Source organism: Elaeis guineensis, chromosome 14 (assembly GCF_000442705.2).
Source record: "Elaeis guineensis isolate ETL-2024a chromosome 14, EG11, whole genome shotgun sequence".
In the NCBI taxonomy this organism is placed as follows: domain Eukaryota; kingdom Viridiplantae; phylum Streptophyta; class Magnoliopsida; order Arecales; family Arecaceae; genus Elaeis; species Elaeis guineensis.
Window position 1 is genome coordinate 56,651,295 of NC_026006.2, and position 17,708 is coordinate 56,669,002.

At 36.8% G+C, this 17,708-nt stretch overlaps 1 protein-coding gene across 1 annotated transcript; it reads right to left on the reverse strand.

Moving 5' to 3' along the window:
* Positions 1-1,845: 1,845 nt before the first annotated feature.
* Positions 1,846-12,516, reverse strand: LOC140853630 (uncharacterized; the record flags this gene model as incomplete). The annotated part of the gene is made up of 2 exons (XM_073248280.1): positions 1,846-2,170; positions 12,164-12,516. Coding segments are annotated over 2 exons (678 nt in total), but the record flags the coding sequence as incomplete, so codon positions are not given.
* Between the last annotated feature and the right edge of the window lie 5,192 nt (positions 12,517-17,708).

Below are 17,708 nucleotides of genomic sequence, written 5' to 3' on the forward strand. Positions count from 1 at the left end.
AAAAGGACTTGCAAAGTATAGAAGAACGATAGATTTGCATATATATATATATGGAAACATTTCGCATTTGATGCCACTTCCACATGTAAACTTCTCCTAATGGGTCATGCTTGCAGCTCAATGGTGTAAGCAAAACCAAATATTTGGAATATCCTTAACTATAATGTAGTTATATCTATAACCAAATATTTGCATTAACATTATATGATGTAGTTATATCCTTAACTATAATGTTGCTCCTAGAGGTTAAGTCTCATAAATCCTAGAAATTAAAAAACCTCATCAGCAGAACCATGCAAGGCATCTTGAGAAACTATGCAGAACAATAAGCTGCTATAGTTTTAATTACTAACCTGCACCAAGTGCTAGCTTGTCATGTGTCTAATCATGCTAGAGCTACACAACAAAGTATACATGTTTCTTGGACGTGCCATATAGATACTTTAAACTAAATGATCGGATATAGGCATGCAATATTTTACCAACTTAATCACTTTCATCTACTCCACAGTGTTTCCACGTGAACTATAGTTGAAGATAGTTAAAGACTAGCACATATTGAATTCCAAACCTCATTGTTTGGTTTTGGTAGCAAGGTGACCACTACTACACCAAGAAAAGATCGAGTTTAAAAGTGTTAGTAAACTTTCAAGTTGTTTTTTTTTTTTTTTTAAAGAACTGTGTTAAGAATTTAAGGTAGTATATGTTGGAGTTTTATTCAAAAAAATTATCTCTAAATTTTAGTTATTTAAAAATCTTAAAACTCTTTTTTATTGTGATACCTCTTTCTAAAGAGTTGGGATGTTTTGGAAGAGAATATCGGCTTTCGAATAAATTTGATATTTTTGAAATATTATACCTTTCTTGATTATCCAAACAATGTCCATAGATAGGCTACGAATCTAACTATTTTAGGCTCATTTAAAATAATCTCTTTTTCTTTCTACTTATTGATATTATATGATAAGAGATTCTTTTTTCTGAGACAGAGACTCCGTCTTTTTTTTTTTTCCTTACTTTTTCACTCTTTTTCTTCTTTGGGCATCCGAAAGTTTGGATGTGATACGATCTTATCAAATCCAGCCTCGATACTAATTATCAGGTCAGAGAGACATCTGGCCCATTTGTTGGCCCCCTTGAAAACTTATGACTTATTAACAGGCATTTGCTATACGCAAGATAGTCATTTGGGTCAAATCTTCCAACAATCATTCTCACTAAATGAAGATCAGAGCAAGTTTGTTTTTATCTTAGGGATGAAGTCGTTGCAGACCCACATGAGCAAATAACATTCTTAACATAGTATTCTCATAGCTTTGATCTAGGCAAGTTCTTTTTAATTTTCAGATTTTGTCAAAAGCAGTTTAATTCTCCATAATCTTGGTTGAATATCATTATAAACACAACATAGCAATTATCTAGGAAAGTCGATTAATTTCGAACAATATGTGCTTGTAATAAGATCTTAAGATGGTTTAGTACCTGAACCTATACAACGTCAATAGTATGATGTGATCCTGTTTTTTTGGTAGACTAGGACGCGATCCTTTGTTTCCCCGCAATGACGCCTTTTGTTCATAAGCAAATCCCGAGATGCCAAGATACGCATGGTCTTGAAAAGGCCACTCAGTTCAAAGGGAAAATAAGTTACTAAAGGCAACAGATAATACATACTATGATCCTGAACAGCTAATAATTTCTCAGGGATCATGATTTGCATGGAATCAAAATAGAAAGAGAACAAAACACCCAGAGATGTCCAATGCAGTAAAGACCTGAGGTTTAAGCCACAAAGCAAGCATCTCCCAAGGCATTTAGTACCTAATGCTCAAATAAGTGAGTAGCCTAAGTCAAAACATTAGACAGTGAGGAAGTTGATGGAGAGTACGACTCTGAAGCCTGAGCCAATGACACACAAGCTGGACCTTGCATCAAAGAAGTGCTAAGATTCCCCATGCTGCTAGCATTGCTGGCAGGGAACTCACATGCACTAAGTTCCCATAATGGCTCATCCACCCAGAAATCAGCGTTCATTTCTGTGAAGCAAGAGAAGTCCTCTGAGCTCATTGCACCCACTCCACTATAGCCATCAAAAAATGCCCTATTTGTTGCAGAATAAGAGGAGGCACTGCTAGATCCATGACTCATAACTTGGTTAAGAGGGGAAATGTGAGATCCGGTCCCTTTGGACCCGGTTCACCTTGAAGCCGGCATCCTTTGCCGACTTCATTGGAACTAACAGAAGAAAAATGAAGAAATGCGGTGAAGAAGAGAGTTTGGGTGAAACAAGGGTACCATATCCCCTGTTAATCCGCAGCCATGGGGAGAGGATAAGGGCTATGTGTGACCTGATAAGAGTTGTATGCCGATGGGGAGGAGTTTGGTTTGATCACACTGGTGGAATCCGGCTTTATCCGAGGAGAAGTAAAACCCTATCCCTTCTAATTCTCTTCTATATAAACCCTCCACCTCTCGATCGATTTCTATCACCAAATCCTCCATCGCCTTTCTCCTCCTCCCTCACCTCCGACAGCCATCGAGCCACCGTAGCCAAGCACCGCTGCCATTACTCCTCTTGGATTCTTAGTTTTCTTCGCATATTTTATCTCTTATCAGCACACAATCATTCCAACCCAACATTCTATTTTGGCTTGCAGTCTTATTTGGCTCTTTCCTATGTTTAGCAAGTCAACACATATTCATATTTGGCTGGCACTCCTATTTGGTCTTTCTCTCTTATTTGGTCTTTCTCCTTGTTTAGCTATTCTACATTTGGTTTCTCTTTACTTAGTATGTAATCGAGATATTCCTTCTTTTTGTAATTGCTACAATAGCTAGACCTTGTAATCTATATATACTCCTATTGGAGAACAATGAAATGTAAGAATTAGAAATTATCCTCAATAAAGATATTACCTTCTTTATGGTATCAGAGCCATTGAAGCTCCAACGAGCATCTCTTCTTCTTCCTCCTTCTGTGCTCTCTCATGGCCACCAGTTCATCTATCTCCACCTCCTCCAATCCCTCTTCTCCTCCTCCACCCAACACAACGACCCCTCTCACCTTTCCATCGGCACAGCATTTTCTATCTATCAAATTAAATGTATCCAATTTTTTGATCTGGAGAAAGCAAATTACTCCCTTCTTAAAGGGTCAAGGCCTGTTTGGGTTCCTTGATGGCTCTCACCCACAGCCCACCGATCCGATTGCCGCTACTGCTTGGCAACAACAAGATGCCCAACTCGTAAGCCTTCTTGTTGCTTCATTATCTGAAGATTTGGTTCCTCTTCTTCTTGACAAATAGACTAGTTTTGAGTGCTGGACCACTCTTCATGAAGCCTTTGGTTCAGCATCTCCTACCATGCTCATGTCTCTGCATCTAGAGTTGCAGAATCTACGTCAAAAATCAGATGAGACCGTCACCTCTTTGCTCCGACGTGCCAAAGCTGTGGCTGATGAACTTGCTGCCTCTGGTAATGCCCTCAAGCCAACCGAATTTAATCTTCATGTATTGCGTGCTTTATGTGATGATCTACAGGATGCGGTCCCTGGCATTCTCAACCGACACACTCCTCCGACATACACTGAACTTCATGGGCTGTTACTTAGCCATGAAAGCATGCGGGCATTTAGAAAATTAACTGTTGCTGATGCCACTCCTATCAATCCTATCGTCAATACTGCTCAATGGTTTGTCCATTCTTCTAATGACCCTAGGCCCTCTATTGGCCGTGGCTTTACTAGAGGTCGTGGAGGACGTGGCAAGTTTGGTCGAGGTCGTGGTCGTTTTGATCCACCTGGTGGCCGTGGTTCTCAATGGTGTTCGTTTTGCAATCGTAACAACCACTCTAATGCCACCTGCTTCTATTGCCCTCAGCAATCATATCCACACTTTTCCTCTCCACAACCCAATGCCAATTTCTCATATTCACCATATCCAAATCCAAATCCAAATCCAAATCCATCTCAACATCACCCTAATCCACTACTTCTCCCTACCCCTCACCCCTCCACTGCCCTCACTTGGTACCCAGATACAGGAGCATCTCACCATATCACTCCTAACATTCATTCTATGTCCTCCTATGATGAGTACACTGGTCCTGATCAGATGCATGTAGGCAATGGTAAGGGATTACATATATCACATATTGGTCATGGTTCTTTTTCCTCTCCCTACTCTTCTCTTTCTTTTCAGTTATCTAACATCTTACACGTTCCTTCTATTTCTAAAAATTTACTTTCCGTACAACAGTTTGCAAAAGATAACAATGTCTTTTTTGAATTTCACCCCTCTCATTTTCTTGTGAAGGATCGAACTACCAAGACCATAATGTTATCCGGTCCGAGTAAAGGAGGATTATACACTCTCCATTCCAGCCCTTCTCCGTTGTCTGCATCTGTTCACGTAGCCGAGAGCACCACTTTTGATGGTTGGCACAACCGTTTGGGCCATCCCCATTATCGCTTGCTTCGCTCCATGGTGAAGACCAATAATCTACCCTGCAAGTCTGCACATCTTCGTTCCCTTTGTCCCTCATGTCAATTAGGCAAGTCTAGTAAGTTGCATTTACCTCCGTCCCATCGTCGCAGTCAGTTTCCATTAGATCTTATTTATAGTGATGTTTGGGGTCCTTCCCCTACTCCATCTTTGTTAGGACACCGCTACTACATAATTTTTGTTGATGATCAAAGTAAATATATTTGGTTTTATCCATTAATGCGCAAATCTGATGTATTCTCTACTTTCTTATAATTTCAAGCCTTGGTTGAACAGCATTTCTCTCGTACTATTAAATCAATCCAAACTGACTGGGGAGGAGAATTTCGCTCTCTTCCTCAATTTTTTCGTAAAATTGGCATTACCCATCGTGTTGCTGCTCCTCACACCCATGAGCAACAAGGGGCTGTCGAACGTCGTCACCGTCATATTACGGAAACCGGCCTATCCCTTCTTGCTCATGGATCCGTGCCCATGTCATACTGGCACTATGCCTTTGAAACGGCTGTTTTTCTCATTAATAGGATGCCATCTAAAGTCTCTAGTGATGTATCCCCCTTCGAACTCATTCACAACAAACCACCATCCTATGCCTTCCTACGAATTTTTGGGTGTCTTTGCTATCCTCTTCTTCGTCCTTACAATCGGCATAAAATGGAGTATCGATCTCAACCGTGTGTGTTTCTTGGCTATAGTCCCTCTCATAGTGCCTATCGATGTCTCGATTTAAAAACAAATCGTACATATATCGCTAGGCACATTCGCTTCGACGAATCTACCTTTTCTTTTCAAAAAAATTTGGTCGGGTGTAAATGGGTGTACAGGATCAAGAGAAAAGCTGATGGGTCTCTCGAGCGTTACAAAGTGTGTCTAGTTGCTAAAGGGTTCCATCAGCAACTTGGCCTCGACTACAATGAGACATTCAGTCCGGTTATCAAACCTACCACCATTCGGTCTATTCTAAGTATTGCAATCTCTCAAGGTTGGTCCATCCGGCAATTAGATGTTCATAATGCCTTTTTACATGACAACCTAACAGAAGAAGTCTACATATCCCAACCACCAGGGTTTGAGGATCGCGACCATCCAGATTATGTCTGTCATCTCCACAAATCTTTATATGGGTTAAAACAAGCACCCCGTGCCTGGTTTCACCGTCTCTCCCAATTTCTTCTCCGACTAGGGTTTGTTGCCAGCAAAACTGATCCTTCATTATTTATTTTAAGGATGAGGTCTCATGTCCTCTATGTGCTCATCTATGTTGATGATATTTTGGTAACCAGCAATGACTCCAGTCAGATTTTTCTTCTTCTTCAAAAGCTTGCTAAGGAATTTTCTATTAAGGATCTTGGTGATCTTCATTTTTTCTTAGGAATTGAGGTTGTTCGAAACTCTGCTGGATTATTATTATCTCAAAATCGCTACATTAAATATCTTCTTTTAAAGGCAGGCATGGTTGATTGTAAACCTGTTCAGACCCCAATGGCCATGACAAAGGATTCTGATTCAGAGGGTGCTCCCCATCCGGACCCCACACAGTATCGCTCCATTGTTGGGGCTCTTCAGTATGTTACATTGACACGTCCGGATATTTTCTTTGCAGTGAATAAAGTATGTCAGTTTATGCAGTCTCCTAATACTGATCACTGGATTATGGTCAAACGCATCTTACGGTACCTTCAAGCTACAGCTGATCATGGGTTACACATTCGTCGATCCACCTCTCGCTCTCTCCAAGCTTTCTCGGATGCAGATTGGGCGGGTAGTGGGATTGATAGGCGTTCCACTGGATGCTATGCAATCTTTCTCGATCCCAACCTCATTTTTTGGGCATCTCGTAAACAGAAAATAGTTGCCCGCTCGTCCACAGAGTCTGAATATAAAGCCTTAGCAGATGCATCAGCTGAACTTATCTGGCTTGAGTCATTGTTTCAGGAACTTGGCCATCCCTTACATGGTCCTCCGATTCTATGGTGTGACAATATTGGGGCCACTTATCTGTCGGCCAATCCTGTTTTTCATGCTCGCACGAAGCATGTCGAAATTGATTTTTATTTTGTTAGTGAACGTGTTGCAAGACATCAACTATCTGTTCAGTTCATCTCCACCCAAGATCAGCTTGCTGATATTCTCACCAAGCCCTTGGGTACCTCCCGTTTTAGGTTCCTAAAGGACAAGCTGAAGATTCGTGCTCCCGATTCTTCATCTTGAGGGGGTGTATCAGCACACAATCATTCCAACCCAACATTCTATTTTGGCTTGCAGTCTTATTTGGCTCTTTCCTATGTTTAGCAAGTCAACACATATTCATATTTGGCTGGCACTCCTATTTGGTCTTTCTCTCTTATTTGGTCTTTCTCCTTGTTTAGCTATTCTACATTTGGTTTCTCTTTACTTAATATGTAATCGAGATATTCCTTCTTCTTGTAATTGCTACAATAGCTAGACCTTGTAATCTATATATACTCCTATTGGAGAACAATGAAATGTAAGAATTAGAAATTATCCTCAATAAAGATATTACCTTCTTTATCTCTCATGATCGGGATTTTTCACCGCTGTCGATGCTCCAACCACCACCGCTTGGTCCTTTTGGCTGTCGGCCATCGCCAACCCCACCCCTCCTCCTTCATCCTATTTTTCTTAAAGAAAGCCACCAATTCGGCTTGGGAAAGAGAAGAAAGAAAGGGGGAAAGAAAGAGAAGAGAGAGAAAGAGAACAAGAGATCTGACAAGAGAAGGAAAAAGAAAAAGGATAGAAAGAAAAAAGGGAAGGAAAAAAGAGAGAAGGAAAAAAAGAAAAGAAAAGAAAATGGATCTGAGCCATTTAATTTTATCCCATAAATCGATCCACATCACGATGTAAACGGGCATCTCCTTTTTCCAGGTTAGTTGAGTAGAGCAAATAGATCGGATCTTAATTATTCTTTTATTTGTACCTCTACTGATTTACTAGATCGAGTCTAATTAATTAATTTTTTATCAATGAATTAGATTGGATCTCGGATTTTGATCTAGATCGAGTAGAGCACGGATCTGAGGATCAAGTCATGTATCGAAAATCATGACTTTTGAATTTCACTGATATAAGTTTCCTCTTATCTCTAGGTCTATTTTTATATACATATTTACGTATTTAAAAATTAAATTTTGTATTTAAAATATTTAAAAATTATTGAAGTTTGAAATTATGTATTTATTTATAAAAAATAATTTTAAAAAATTGGATTAAGCATGATGTTACTTTTGCATGATGCAAACTTTTAGAAAGAAATAATTTTCTTATATTAATATTGCATGATCTTTGGAAAGAAAATTATATATGTTCATCGATGCATAAAATTTTGAATAAAAATTATTTTATTATTTTTAGATTATATAAAAATTAAGTTGATACTGTTATAAAAATAAGTATCATTATTTATGAAAAAATTGATTGTGAAAAAAATTATTAGAAAAAAAATTCTCTAGTTAGACTATGATCTGGGCTTAGTCAATAAGACTGATTGTTAGCCACATATCATAAATATACTTCTTTCGGACCTAGTCAGTCGGGGCTGATCGCTGGCAGAGCTAATTTTTTCTGGCCTAGCCAGTTGGGGCTGATCACTGGCACACGCTGATGCATTGTGCGTATATTTTAGAACTAGGCTCTTGCTTTATCACGAGATGAATCATGACCATATAAATTAGAGCTAGTTTCTTTCGAGCCTAGCCAATCAGGACTGATCGCTGGCACATATTGATGCATCATGTATTTATTTTTAGGGACTAGTCTCTTTCGGACCTTGCCACGGGACTGATCATGGCCGTAGTTACCAAAGATTGAGAGAGAATTTTTTTGGATATATGTTAAATTACATGGTATGTTTCAAAGAAAAATTATCTTGTTATATATTATTGTTATATGGTTATCTTTTTAAAAATTAGTTATGCTTGATCCCTCAGAGATATTAATAACTTATTGAGCTCGTAAAGCTCACATTTTTTTCTATTTTTTTTTCAGATTTAGAAGAATTCTATGAATTTGGGATCGAACAGTGAGAAGCATAATAGGCCTGACATATTCTATAGAATTTTATCCTAAAAATGTGTGGTCATCACGTACCCGATCTGGATGCTGGATTTGGAGCATGACAGAATGGTATCAAAGCTTAGGTTAAAGATCATGAGAACTTCAATTAGTAATGAGAGTGAGATAGAATTTAGGATTTTGATTGATTATCTCAAATTAATTATGGATATCTAAAGTCGATTAAATTGTTACACAATATCTGAGTTTTTCTTTATATATATGAATTATGATCCTTAGGATTAAAGCATAGAAGATTGACAGAGATTAAATTTTGAGGAAGATATCAAGGTTAAATAATTGATATAGGAGAAAATATATATTTTAGTAATATAGATTGATTGTATTATGTTGTGCTAAGCATTGGATTTATTTTTGAAAATTTAATCGGATATGATGTGATAACAATCTTGAAGTTATAGAAAGTTAGCATCTTGATCAAATAATGATACGAATATGGTAATTATCTCGAGGCATAATTATGATCTAGTAAATTTGACAACAAAATCTTTGCTTAGATTTTATAGAATTTAAATCTAGGATCAAAAAAAAAAATAGAGAATATAAATCAGAGTCGCACAGCGAAAGTATGGTGGTTGAGTCATTTAAAATTGATCGAAGATATTGATTGTAGTTTGAAATTTATTATGATGGAAGCTATAATTTTTCAATATAAGAGGTTTTTAATCATTAAAAAAAAAATGTGAGTACCATGAATTCTTAGACCAGTTATAATGAGACTATATTGATTGTACTAAAAAAAGTTTTGACCACCTTACATATGAGGTTAGTTGATTGCTGATCAAATTGGTCTATTAAGTATCTAAAAAATCCTGCTTGATTCGTTCCCTCCTTTTGATCTTGACTTTAACATAGGAATCATGATATCAATACTTTATCTTCTTAGATTTAATTTTTGTGATTCAATTTTAAGATCATTTCTATATTCATGATGGACCAATGTTGTTTAAAGCCATTACTATATAATCATAATCACCTTCACAGTTATCTGATTATTTGATTTTAATCTGGCTGGGCCATTATCTTTTGTGGGATCGAAACTTTATCATACTATTTATGCCAAAATTTATTTCAAGCTCTATTCCAAGTACAATTGATTTTAATAATCAATCTTGTTATAAGGCATTTACATCTAATTGATCCTAACTAATTTTTGAATGAACATGTATCTATCTCAATCTCAGAGTCTTGGTCATTTAAGTAATGCTAATCTTATTAGTCTAAATATGATTTGATCTGGTAATCACACAGATTTTGATTGAAAAAAGATGAGATCTTTGATTGTACATCAAAGAGGCAAAAATTTCAAATTGACTTGGAGGTGCCAAATTGTGAAGTATTTTTGGAAAGAATTTATGCTTCGATATAAAAATATGCATGAACATTGTGATTGACCCGAGGGGTCAGATTACTGGCGAGCATATTAGTAATGTGATCATGTGTTCTTTAGATAGAAACACCAAAGTCGGACAAATTGGTATAGTAAATTTTTGGAGCGAGCACCTTTAATTATGGAAGATTTAGATTTCTCAAATTTTGATGACGAAATTTTTATAAGGGGGGAGAATGTGAGAACTGGTCGCTTTGGACTCGGTTCACCTTGAAGCTGGCATCCTTTGCTGACTTCATTGGAACTGATGGAAAAAAATGAAGAAATACGGTGAAGAAGAGAGTTTGGGTGAAATAGGGGAACCATGTCCCCTGTTAATCCATGACCATAGGGAGAGGATAAGGGCTATGTGTGACCTGATAGGAGTTGTACACCGGTGGAGAAGAGTTTGGGTTGATCATGCCAGCAGAATCTGGCTTTATCCAAGGAGAAGTAAAATTTTATCCTTTCTAATCCTCTTCTATATAAACCCTTCACCTCTTGATCAATTTCCATCATCAAATCCTCCACCTCTCCTCCTTCCTCACCTCCGATAGCCATCGAGCCACCGTAGCCAAGCACCGCTACCATTACTCCTCTTAAAAGCATTGGATTCTCAGTTTTCTTTGCATATTTTGTGTATCCCTTATGATCGAAATTTTCCACTGTTGCTGATGCTTCAACTGCCACCGCTTGGTTGTTTTGGCCGTTGGCCATCGCCAACCCCACCCCTCCTTCTTCATCCTGTTTTTCTTAAAGAAAGCCACCGATTCGGCTTGGGAAAGAAAAAAAAGAAAGGAGGAAAGAAAGAGAAGAGAGAGAAAGAGAACGAGAGATCTGAGAGACAAGAGAAAGAAAAAGAAAAAGAATAGGAAAAAGAGGAAGAAAAAAAAAGAGAGCAAAAAAAAGAAAAGAAATGAAAATGGATCCGATTCGTTTAAATTCATCCCATAATCCGACCAACATCACGATGTAAGCCAAGCATCTTCTTTTTCCAGGTTAGTTGAGTCAGATCAAATAAATTGAATCTTGATTATTCTTTTATTTGTGCCTCTACTGATTTACTAGATCGAGTCTAATTAATTAATTTTTGATCAATGAATTAGATCTGATCTAAGATATTGATCTAGATCGAGTAAAGCATGGATCCGAGGATCAAGCCACATGCCGAAAATCATGACTTTTAAATTTCACTAATGTAAGTTTTCTCTTATCTTTGGATCTATTTTTATACACATATTTATGTATTTAAAAATTAAATTTTATATTTAAAATATTTAGAAATTATTGAAGTTTGAAATTATGTATTTATTTATGAAAAGTAATTTAGAAAAGTTGGATCAAACATGATGTTACTTTTACATGATACAAATTTTTGGAAAGAAATAATTTTCTTGTATTAATATTATATGATCTCTGGAAATAAAATTATATATGTTCATTGATGCATGAAATTTTAAATAAAATTTATTTTATTATCTTTTGGATTATATAAAAATTGAGTTGAAAAAATCATGAGAAAAAAAAAACTCTCAAGTTAGACTATAATCTGGGTCTAGCCAACGGGACTGATTGTTGTTCACACATCGGAAACATATTTGTTTCGGACCTAGCCAGTCGGAGCTGATCGCTGACAGAGCTAATTCTTTCGGGCCTAGCTAGTTGGAGCTGATCACTGGCACACGTTGATGTATCTTGTGTATATTTCAAAACTAGTCTTTTGTCTTGTCATGGGATGAATCATGGCTGTATGAATCAGAGCTCGTTCTTTTTGGGCCTAGCCAGTCGGGACTGATTGCTGACACACGCTGATGCATCGTGTGTTTATTTTCGAGAGCTAGTCTTTTTTGGGCCTTGTTACGGGGCAGATAGTGGCCGTAGTCACCAAAGATTGAGAAAAGATTTTTTTGGATATTTATAAAATTACATGGTATGTTTCAAAGAAAAATTATTTTGTTATATATTATTGTTATAGGGTTATCTTTCTGAAAATTAGTTATACTTGATCTTTTAGAGATATTGGTAACTTGCTGAGCCCATAAAGCTCACATCTTTTTTTATTTTTCTCAGGTCCAGAAGAATTCTATGGGATTTGGGATCGAACAGTGAGGTGCATAGTAGGTCTAGCATATTCTTTAGGGCCTTGTCCTAAAGAGTGTGTGTCCGATCTAGATGCTGAATTCGGGGCGTGACAGAAAAGATTGGAGCATTCAACTCACATGAGCTGTTGTTATGCTGGCTGGGGGAAGAGTGTCTTGGGGAGGACCTGAGACAGCTCTCAGGGATTATACTGCTCAAGTAACCAGACCTACTGTCGTCGAAGAATAGGAAGTCTTTATCAATGCCGGTCTCCACCGATGAATCGAAGGCAGGGGTAGTGCTACTGTCGGCACTCAGTTGGAAGGTGAAGCAGCTCATTTGGCTGTGGCTTGGAATACTCTGATTGGTAGTTTGCATGGATGCAGTGCCAATGAGGTGGTGTGCTTGGGTTGGAGGCAGTGGCATTGGTGGTGGAATGAAGTTTTGTGAGTGGAAAGGAGTGAGGAGGGAATGGAAAGTGTGATTGAAGAACAAATTGATTTAAAGTTTTACTTTGAATGAAAACAACACCAGCATGCACATTTCAGGCCCCTTTGATTGGGGAATTAAGGGGGTTAATAAATAACTTGAAGCCAAAAAAATGAGGTTAAACCGTGATTACTATATTCCGCCTTTTTGGTAGGGCATGCTTTCACTATGAAACAAGTACCAAAAAAATATTTGTGAAGCACCTATTTTATCACCCGGATATAAAGGAGTATCCCACAATCAAACACGCCCCACTGGATTTTGTTCACGTCGTTAGACCATCTAACCTAGTTGTTTTCTGTCCAATGGTTAAGCTATTAGAGAAGAAGAATATGCAAAAATTTAGTGTTAGCATTCAAGATAGTTATTTTTGCTCCCACTTATTTTGAGGGAAGCTTTGGCACAAAAATAAGATAACTGTATTATAACATGAAGGTTATGGATTTAAAATATAGAAACAATCTATCTGCATGCCTGGACATTGCTGCTTACGTCTAACCCTATTAGATTTTACAATTGCAGGAGAGGCTCATACATTAAACCGCCATTTTATTCAAGAAAATTATCTTTTCCCCCTTATTCCAACTTTTATTTGTTTGTATAATGTTTCCTTTTCTATTCGCATATTTCAATTTTCATTCTATACTCTAGTTGTTTTCATATATTTTTTATTGTCAAACAACCAAAAATACTTTGCCATTTTCTTTCTAATGGTCTCTAGTTATCAAGGTTTATAAAATTTGTTGACAAAGATATTTTCATAAAGGCTTGTTTATTCTTCATTTCAAATGCCATATCATCCCAATAGGGTTCTGTCTCACCATTCTTTTTATTTGGTCAATTTCTAAGCTTCCTCTAACATTCTTGGATCCAAGCCCATGCCTTAGTTGGGAGGAAGATAAATATTCGCAATTTTGTGGTCATAACTTTCAAAAAATCCAACCATCAACTTCAAAATTCCCATCTTCGCAATTTTTTTAGCAGGGATAAATTTCTTTTTCCAACAAAATACCTATTAGAGATTGTGTTACAAACTGTAAATGTGTACGATACACACGTTGCGAAAAAATTATTTGGTTTGTGTTGTTTGTATACTTTCTTACTGTATGAAAATCTTATTTGGTATATGTTATAGTTAATTCATTGATTTAGATATGTATCATCATCGTACTATATGAATTTTTTTTCTAAAAGATCTTTTTGTATATTTTTATAGGATTAAATTGAAAATTCTATAGGAATCAGATCTATTGGCTCATCTAGCTTGCATTTCTAAAGAACTATCCAAACCCACTCAGATCCTAGTCTTTGGTTTGCATTTCATGGAACACATCTCATGGTACTCATCAGACTGTGATGGGTTGGTGGGAGTCAGTGGCTTGGCCTTTGATAGTTGAGACAGGAACAGGAAATGGTCTCCATTGTTGCAATTGGGGTGACCAACCGAAGTTGATGTTGGAGGAGGGAGGGGGCATAGGATACAGAATAGAGGGGTGTGCGCAAATTTTCCTCGGGACATGGTGGGAAAGAGGTGTTTGGACTCATTGGGATAGGGGAACCTACCATCCCTCATGATGATAGTTTATAGCCGCATAATTTGTTAACATTTATTTATTGCTTGATGACAATATGCAACTATGACCTTGTTGCATTTGGAATTGGACATCAGACTGGCTAATAACACATTTGAGTATTAGAGACTGTTGACTGCCTATGTCTGCAAATGGGTAGGGTGCTCGTCCTTCTTACCTTTAGGCTCATGAATTTGGACCCAAGATTAACTCGTTGGCCGACTGAATTGGATCAACCTTTGTCAGGCCTATGAAAAGGTTTTAGACTAAAAGATGAGCCAGGATTCAGCATGACATCGACCCAATCCAAAATGTCCAGGTCCGGCTTGCAAATATGCCCGTGAAGCTTGCAACTTGGTTAGCAATGCTTTTATACTAAAGGATTCAATAACTGATAATCTGATGACAAAAAAAAAAAAAAAAAAACTGATAATCTGATGTAAATTCACCAAAAAGTTGGAGTTGAAACATTTTGCCTCCATAGGAATTATTATCCCACAAGTGACTACTATTTTGTACTTGGCTATATTTTTTGAAATTACTCTGAATTATATTTAGGTGGCAGAGAAAGTAGGAATAAAAGCATGCATAAAAGGTATATCTTATACATACCTATAAGTTCGAGCAGAGTGGTTCAATACATTGGGAGGCCTAAAGCTAAATACTAAAATATGATCTTTTTTTTATTGAACTTTATGTAAATTTTTTACTGAAATTTTATTTTTCTAACTTTTTGAGATGTAAAATTTTTAATTAAATTTTTATAATAAAATTCTTCAAATATTTTTTTTTCAATTGTTAATATATTTAATCTATTTAATTTTTTTTGAGATATTGTTGATCTTAAGTAAGATTTTATTAATTTTAATTTTAATTTTTTTTCTATCGAAGCAATACTTATTGAAATTATTAATATTATTTTAAAAGTAATATATGCATTTGAAAAAGAGTTGAATCATTTTATATGATTGAGTATGTCCATTGGAATGTTATTTTCTACTTGTATAATTTTTTTTAAAATTTTTAGCTCTGAAAATAAATCTAAATCATCAAAAGCAGAGTAGTTATTATATTTTAAGAAACATTCAAGATTAAGATAATATTCTTTCAAACTATCATTGTCTAATGACTTCAATTTTTTATCGCTAAATACAAAACTAAATATATTTTCAATATATCTAAAACTGTTCTAATTTTTTTTGAAGTGAAAAAATTGCTTGATTTACTATATATAAGAAATAATTAATTCTAAATATTTCTTCAAGAGATTTTATTATTTCATTGTAAATATTCTCATCAAATTATTTCTTTCTATAAATGATACATTTATCATAAAATTTAGGCTCTATTTTTATTTCAAATATATATATTTTTTTAAAAATCTTAGTAAATGCAAATCTATATTCTCTATATTTTTCAAAAATAGAAAGAAATATTTTAGTTGTTCTATAGTAACATCAATATGCATATTTTTTATTATAAATTTTTACTAAGTTAACAGCAAATAATATATTATACCAAATAGTCATACCCAATAAAAATTCAAAATTTTCAAACTCATATGTTGCTAAGCAATTAGCTTCACTTTTAATTTTAGAATTTTTACTAATTTCTGCTAATTTCAATAAAACATCTCTTATTTGTGAAGCTTGAAATCTTATTACTTTAACACTTTTAATATAATTTTTTTAATATTTTTGTGACAATGATTTAAGAGTTAGATCAGATATATTATTATGTAAAATTTTTTATCATTTAGTAGAAGAAGAAAATAATGAATATATATATTGTACCACTCTAAAAAATGATATAACTTTAGTACAAGAATTAGCCTTCATATATTTCTGTTTGCCCTTCATATTATATCCAATATGAAGCTTTTTTTGTACATGGCTATAGGAGTTTATTTAGAAATATATAGTATGTACAAAACATCTGAACATAGCCCCAATACAAATATTTGCATTAGTAAATGGAGAGGACTAAGTTCAAAAAGTAAAAAGAAAACAAAAGAAGCAACAACTATGAATAATACAGTAGATCCAAAGGTATAAAAATCGTTAGAAAAGGAACATTAATCTGAGTAACCCAACCAAACTTTGAACCTGAATAAAAGGTGTGTAGTATGCTGAAGCAGGGATAAGTGGCCTCCATCTATAATAGTAAAGATTTAGCATGATTGTTACAAAAAGTACTGTTAAAAGTGAAGGAAATCCATAGCACGATTCAAGTTGAACCTTCTTTTTATAAAAAAAAAATAACAATGCAGCATTATTTCTTTGACCATGCTATTGCCAGTCCCAGTTGCCACATGTGTCGCGACTCAGGAAAGGAAAAAAAATAAAAGAAACAAACCAATGCATGGAGACTCTGACCTTCCGCCTTCCTTGCCGTCGCTCAGACGTCAGAAGCCCGAAAATCCCCCGCTGTGGTGCCGTCGGAAGCCTGAAACTCTGCCCCGCTGGAGATATCCCTCAAGCGTGGAATGTCCGCCGTCAGAGACCAGGAGACGCCCCTCAAGTCAGATCATTACCGTCGGATGGTGGGACGGGTCCGCATCCTCTCTATCGACGGTGGTACCATCGGTGCCTTTGATGGTCTTCTCATTGGTGTCGCCCTCACTTGCCTCAAGGCCTCCCTCTGCAAGCTCTCCAACGACCCCACTGTCCGAATTGCCAACTTCTTCGCCCACAGCCCCGACGGACAACCGCTCTTCTCCACCTCGAGGCCTCCTCACCCACTCCTGTCTCGTCGCTTTCGTTCGTCGTCTTCTGTCTCGCCGTCTCCATCTTTGTCTCCAGTGCCGTTCATCTTCTCGTGCCGTAGGTGGATGGCTGGATGTGGTGTAGATGGATGGCAGAGGGAGGGGGCCTAGGGGCCTAAAATAAATTGGGGCCTAAAGCCCTTGCTTTGGTGGCCTTACCCTTAAACCGGCACTGAGTTCGAGAGTAGTTATACCTAGCAAAAATATATCAAGCAGGCATGAAGGGTATATGCTAAATGCCTTTGAAATTACTCTAGCAGAGAAAATAGGAATAAAAGCACAAAAAAGGTGGTTGTGCGCTAATGGTATGCCCGCGGGCCGTGGTGCGGCAGCCCGTGACCCAGGCCTTCGCCCAAGCCGCACAGCACACTACCCAACTTGGAACGGACGAACCAGCACTATGACCCAACTACACTCAGACCAATAGGCGTAACCCCGTGTCCAAACCACCCATTGCCCCCATGTGGGTTACAAGCTCGCGTTACCGAGCTCGGCGACACAAAGTGCGAGACTTCTCTCTCTTAAAATATTATATTATTTTCTAAACCATCGATATGGGACTAAATAGAGCGGCTCCCCTACTGCAATTATGGCCCCAATACACAAACAGTATCCATAAGAGTGCCCATGGTTAGGAGTATAAAAATTTCTACTTGGATTAAAAACTCACCAAAAAGTCCCCCTTAAACCGAGATTTATCATATCTAATACAAATTAGGATTAATGCTTGCACTGAGAATCGCAGAGACAGAAAACCAACTCGGCGCTTCAGCAAGCAGCACTGTACCCACACCAATATCCTTTCAAGAGTACAATTCCATACATCTCTTTTCCAAGCCCCC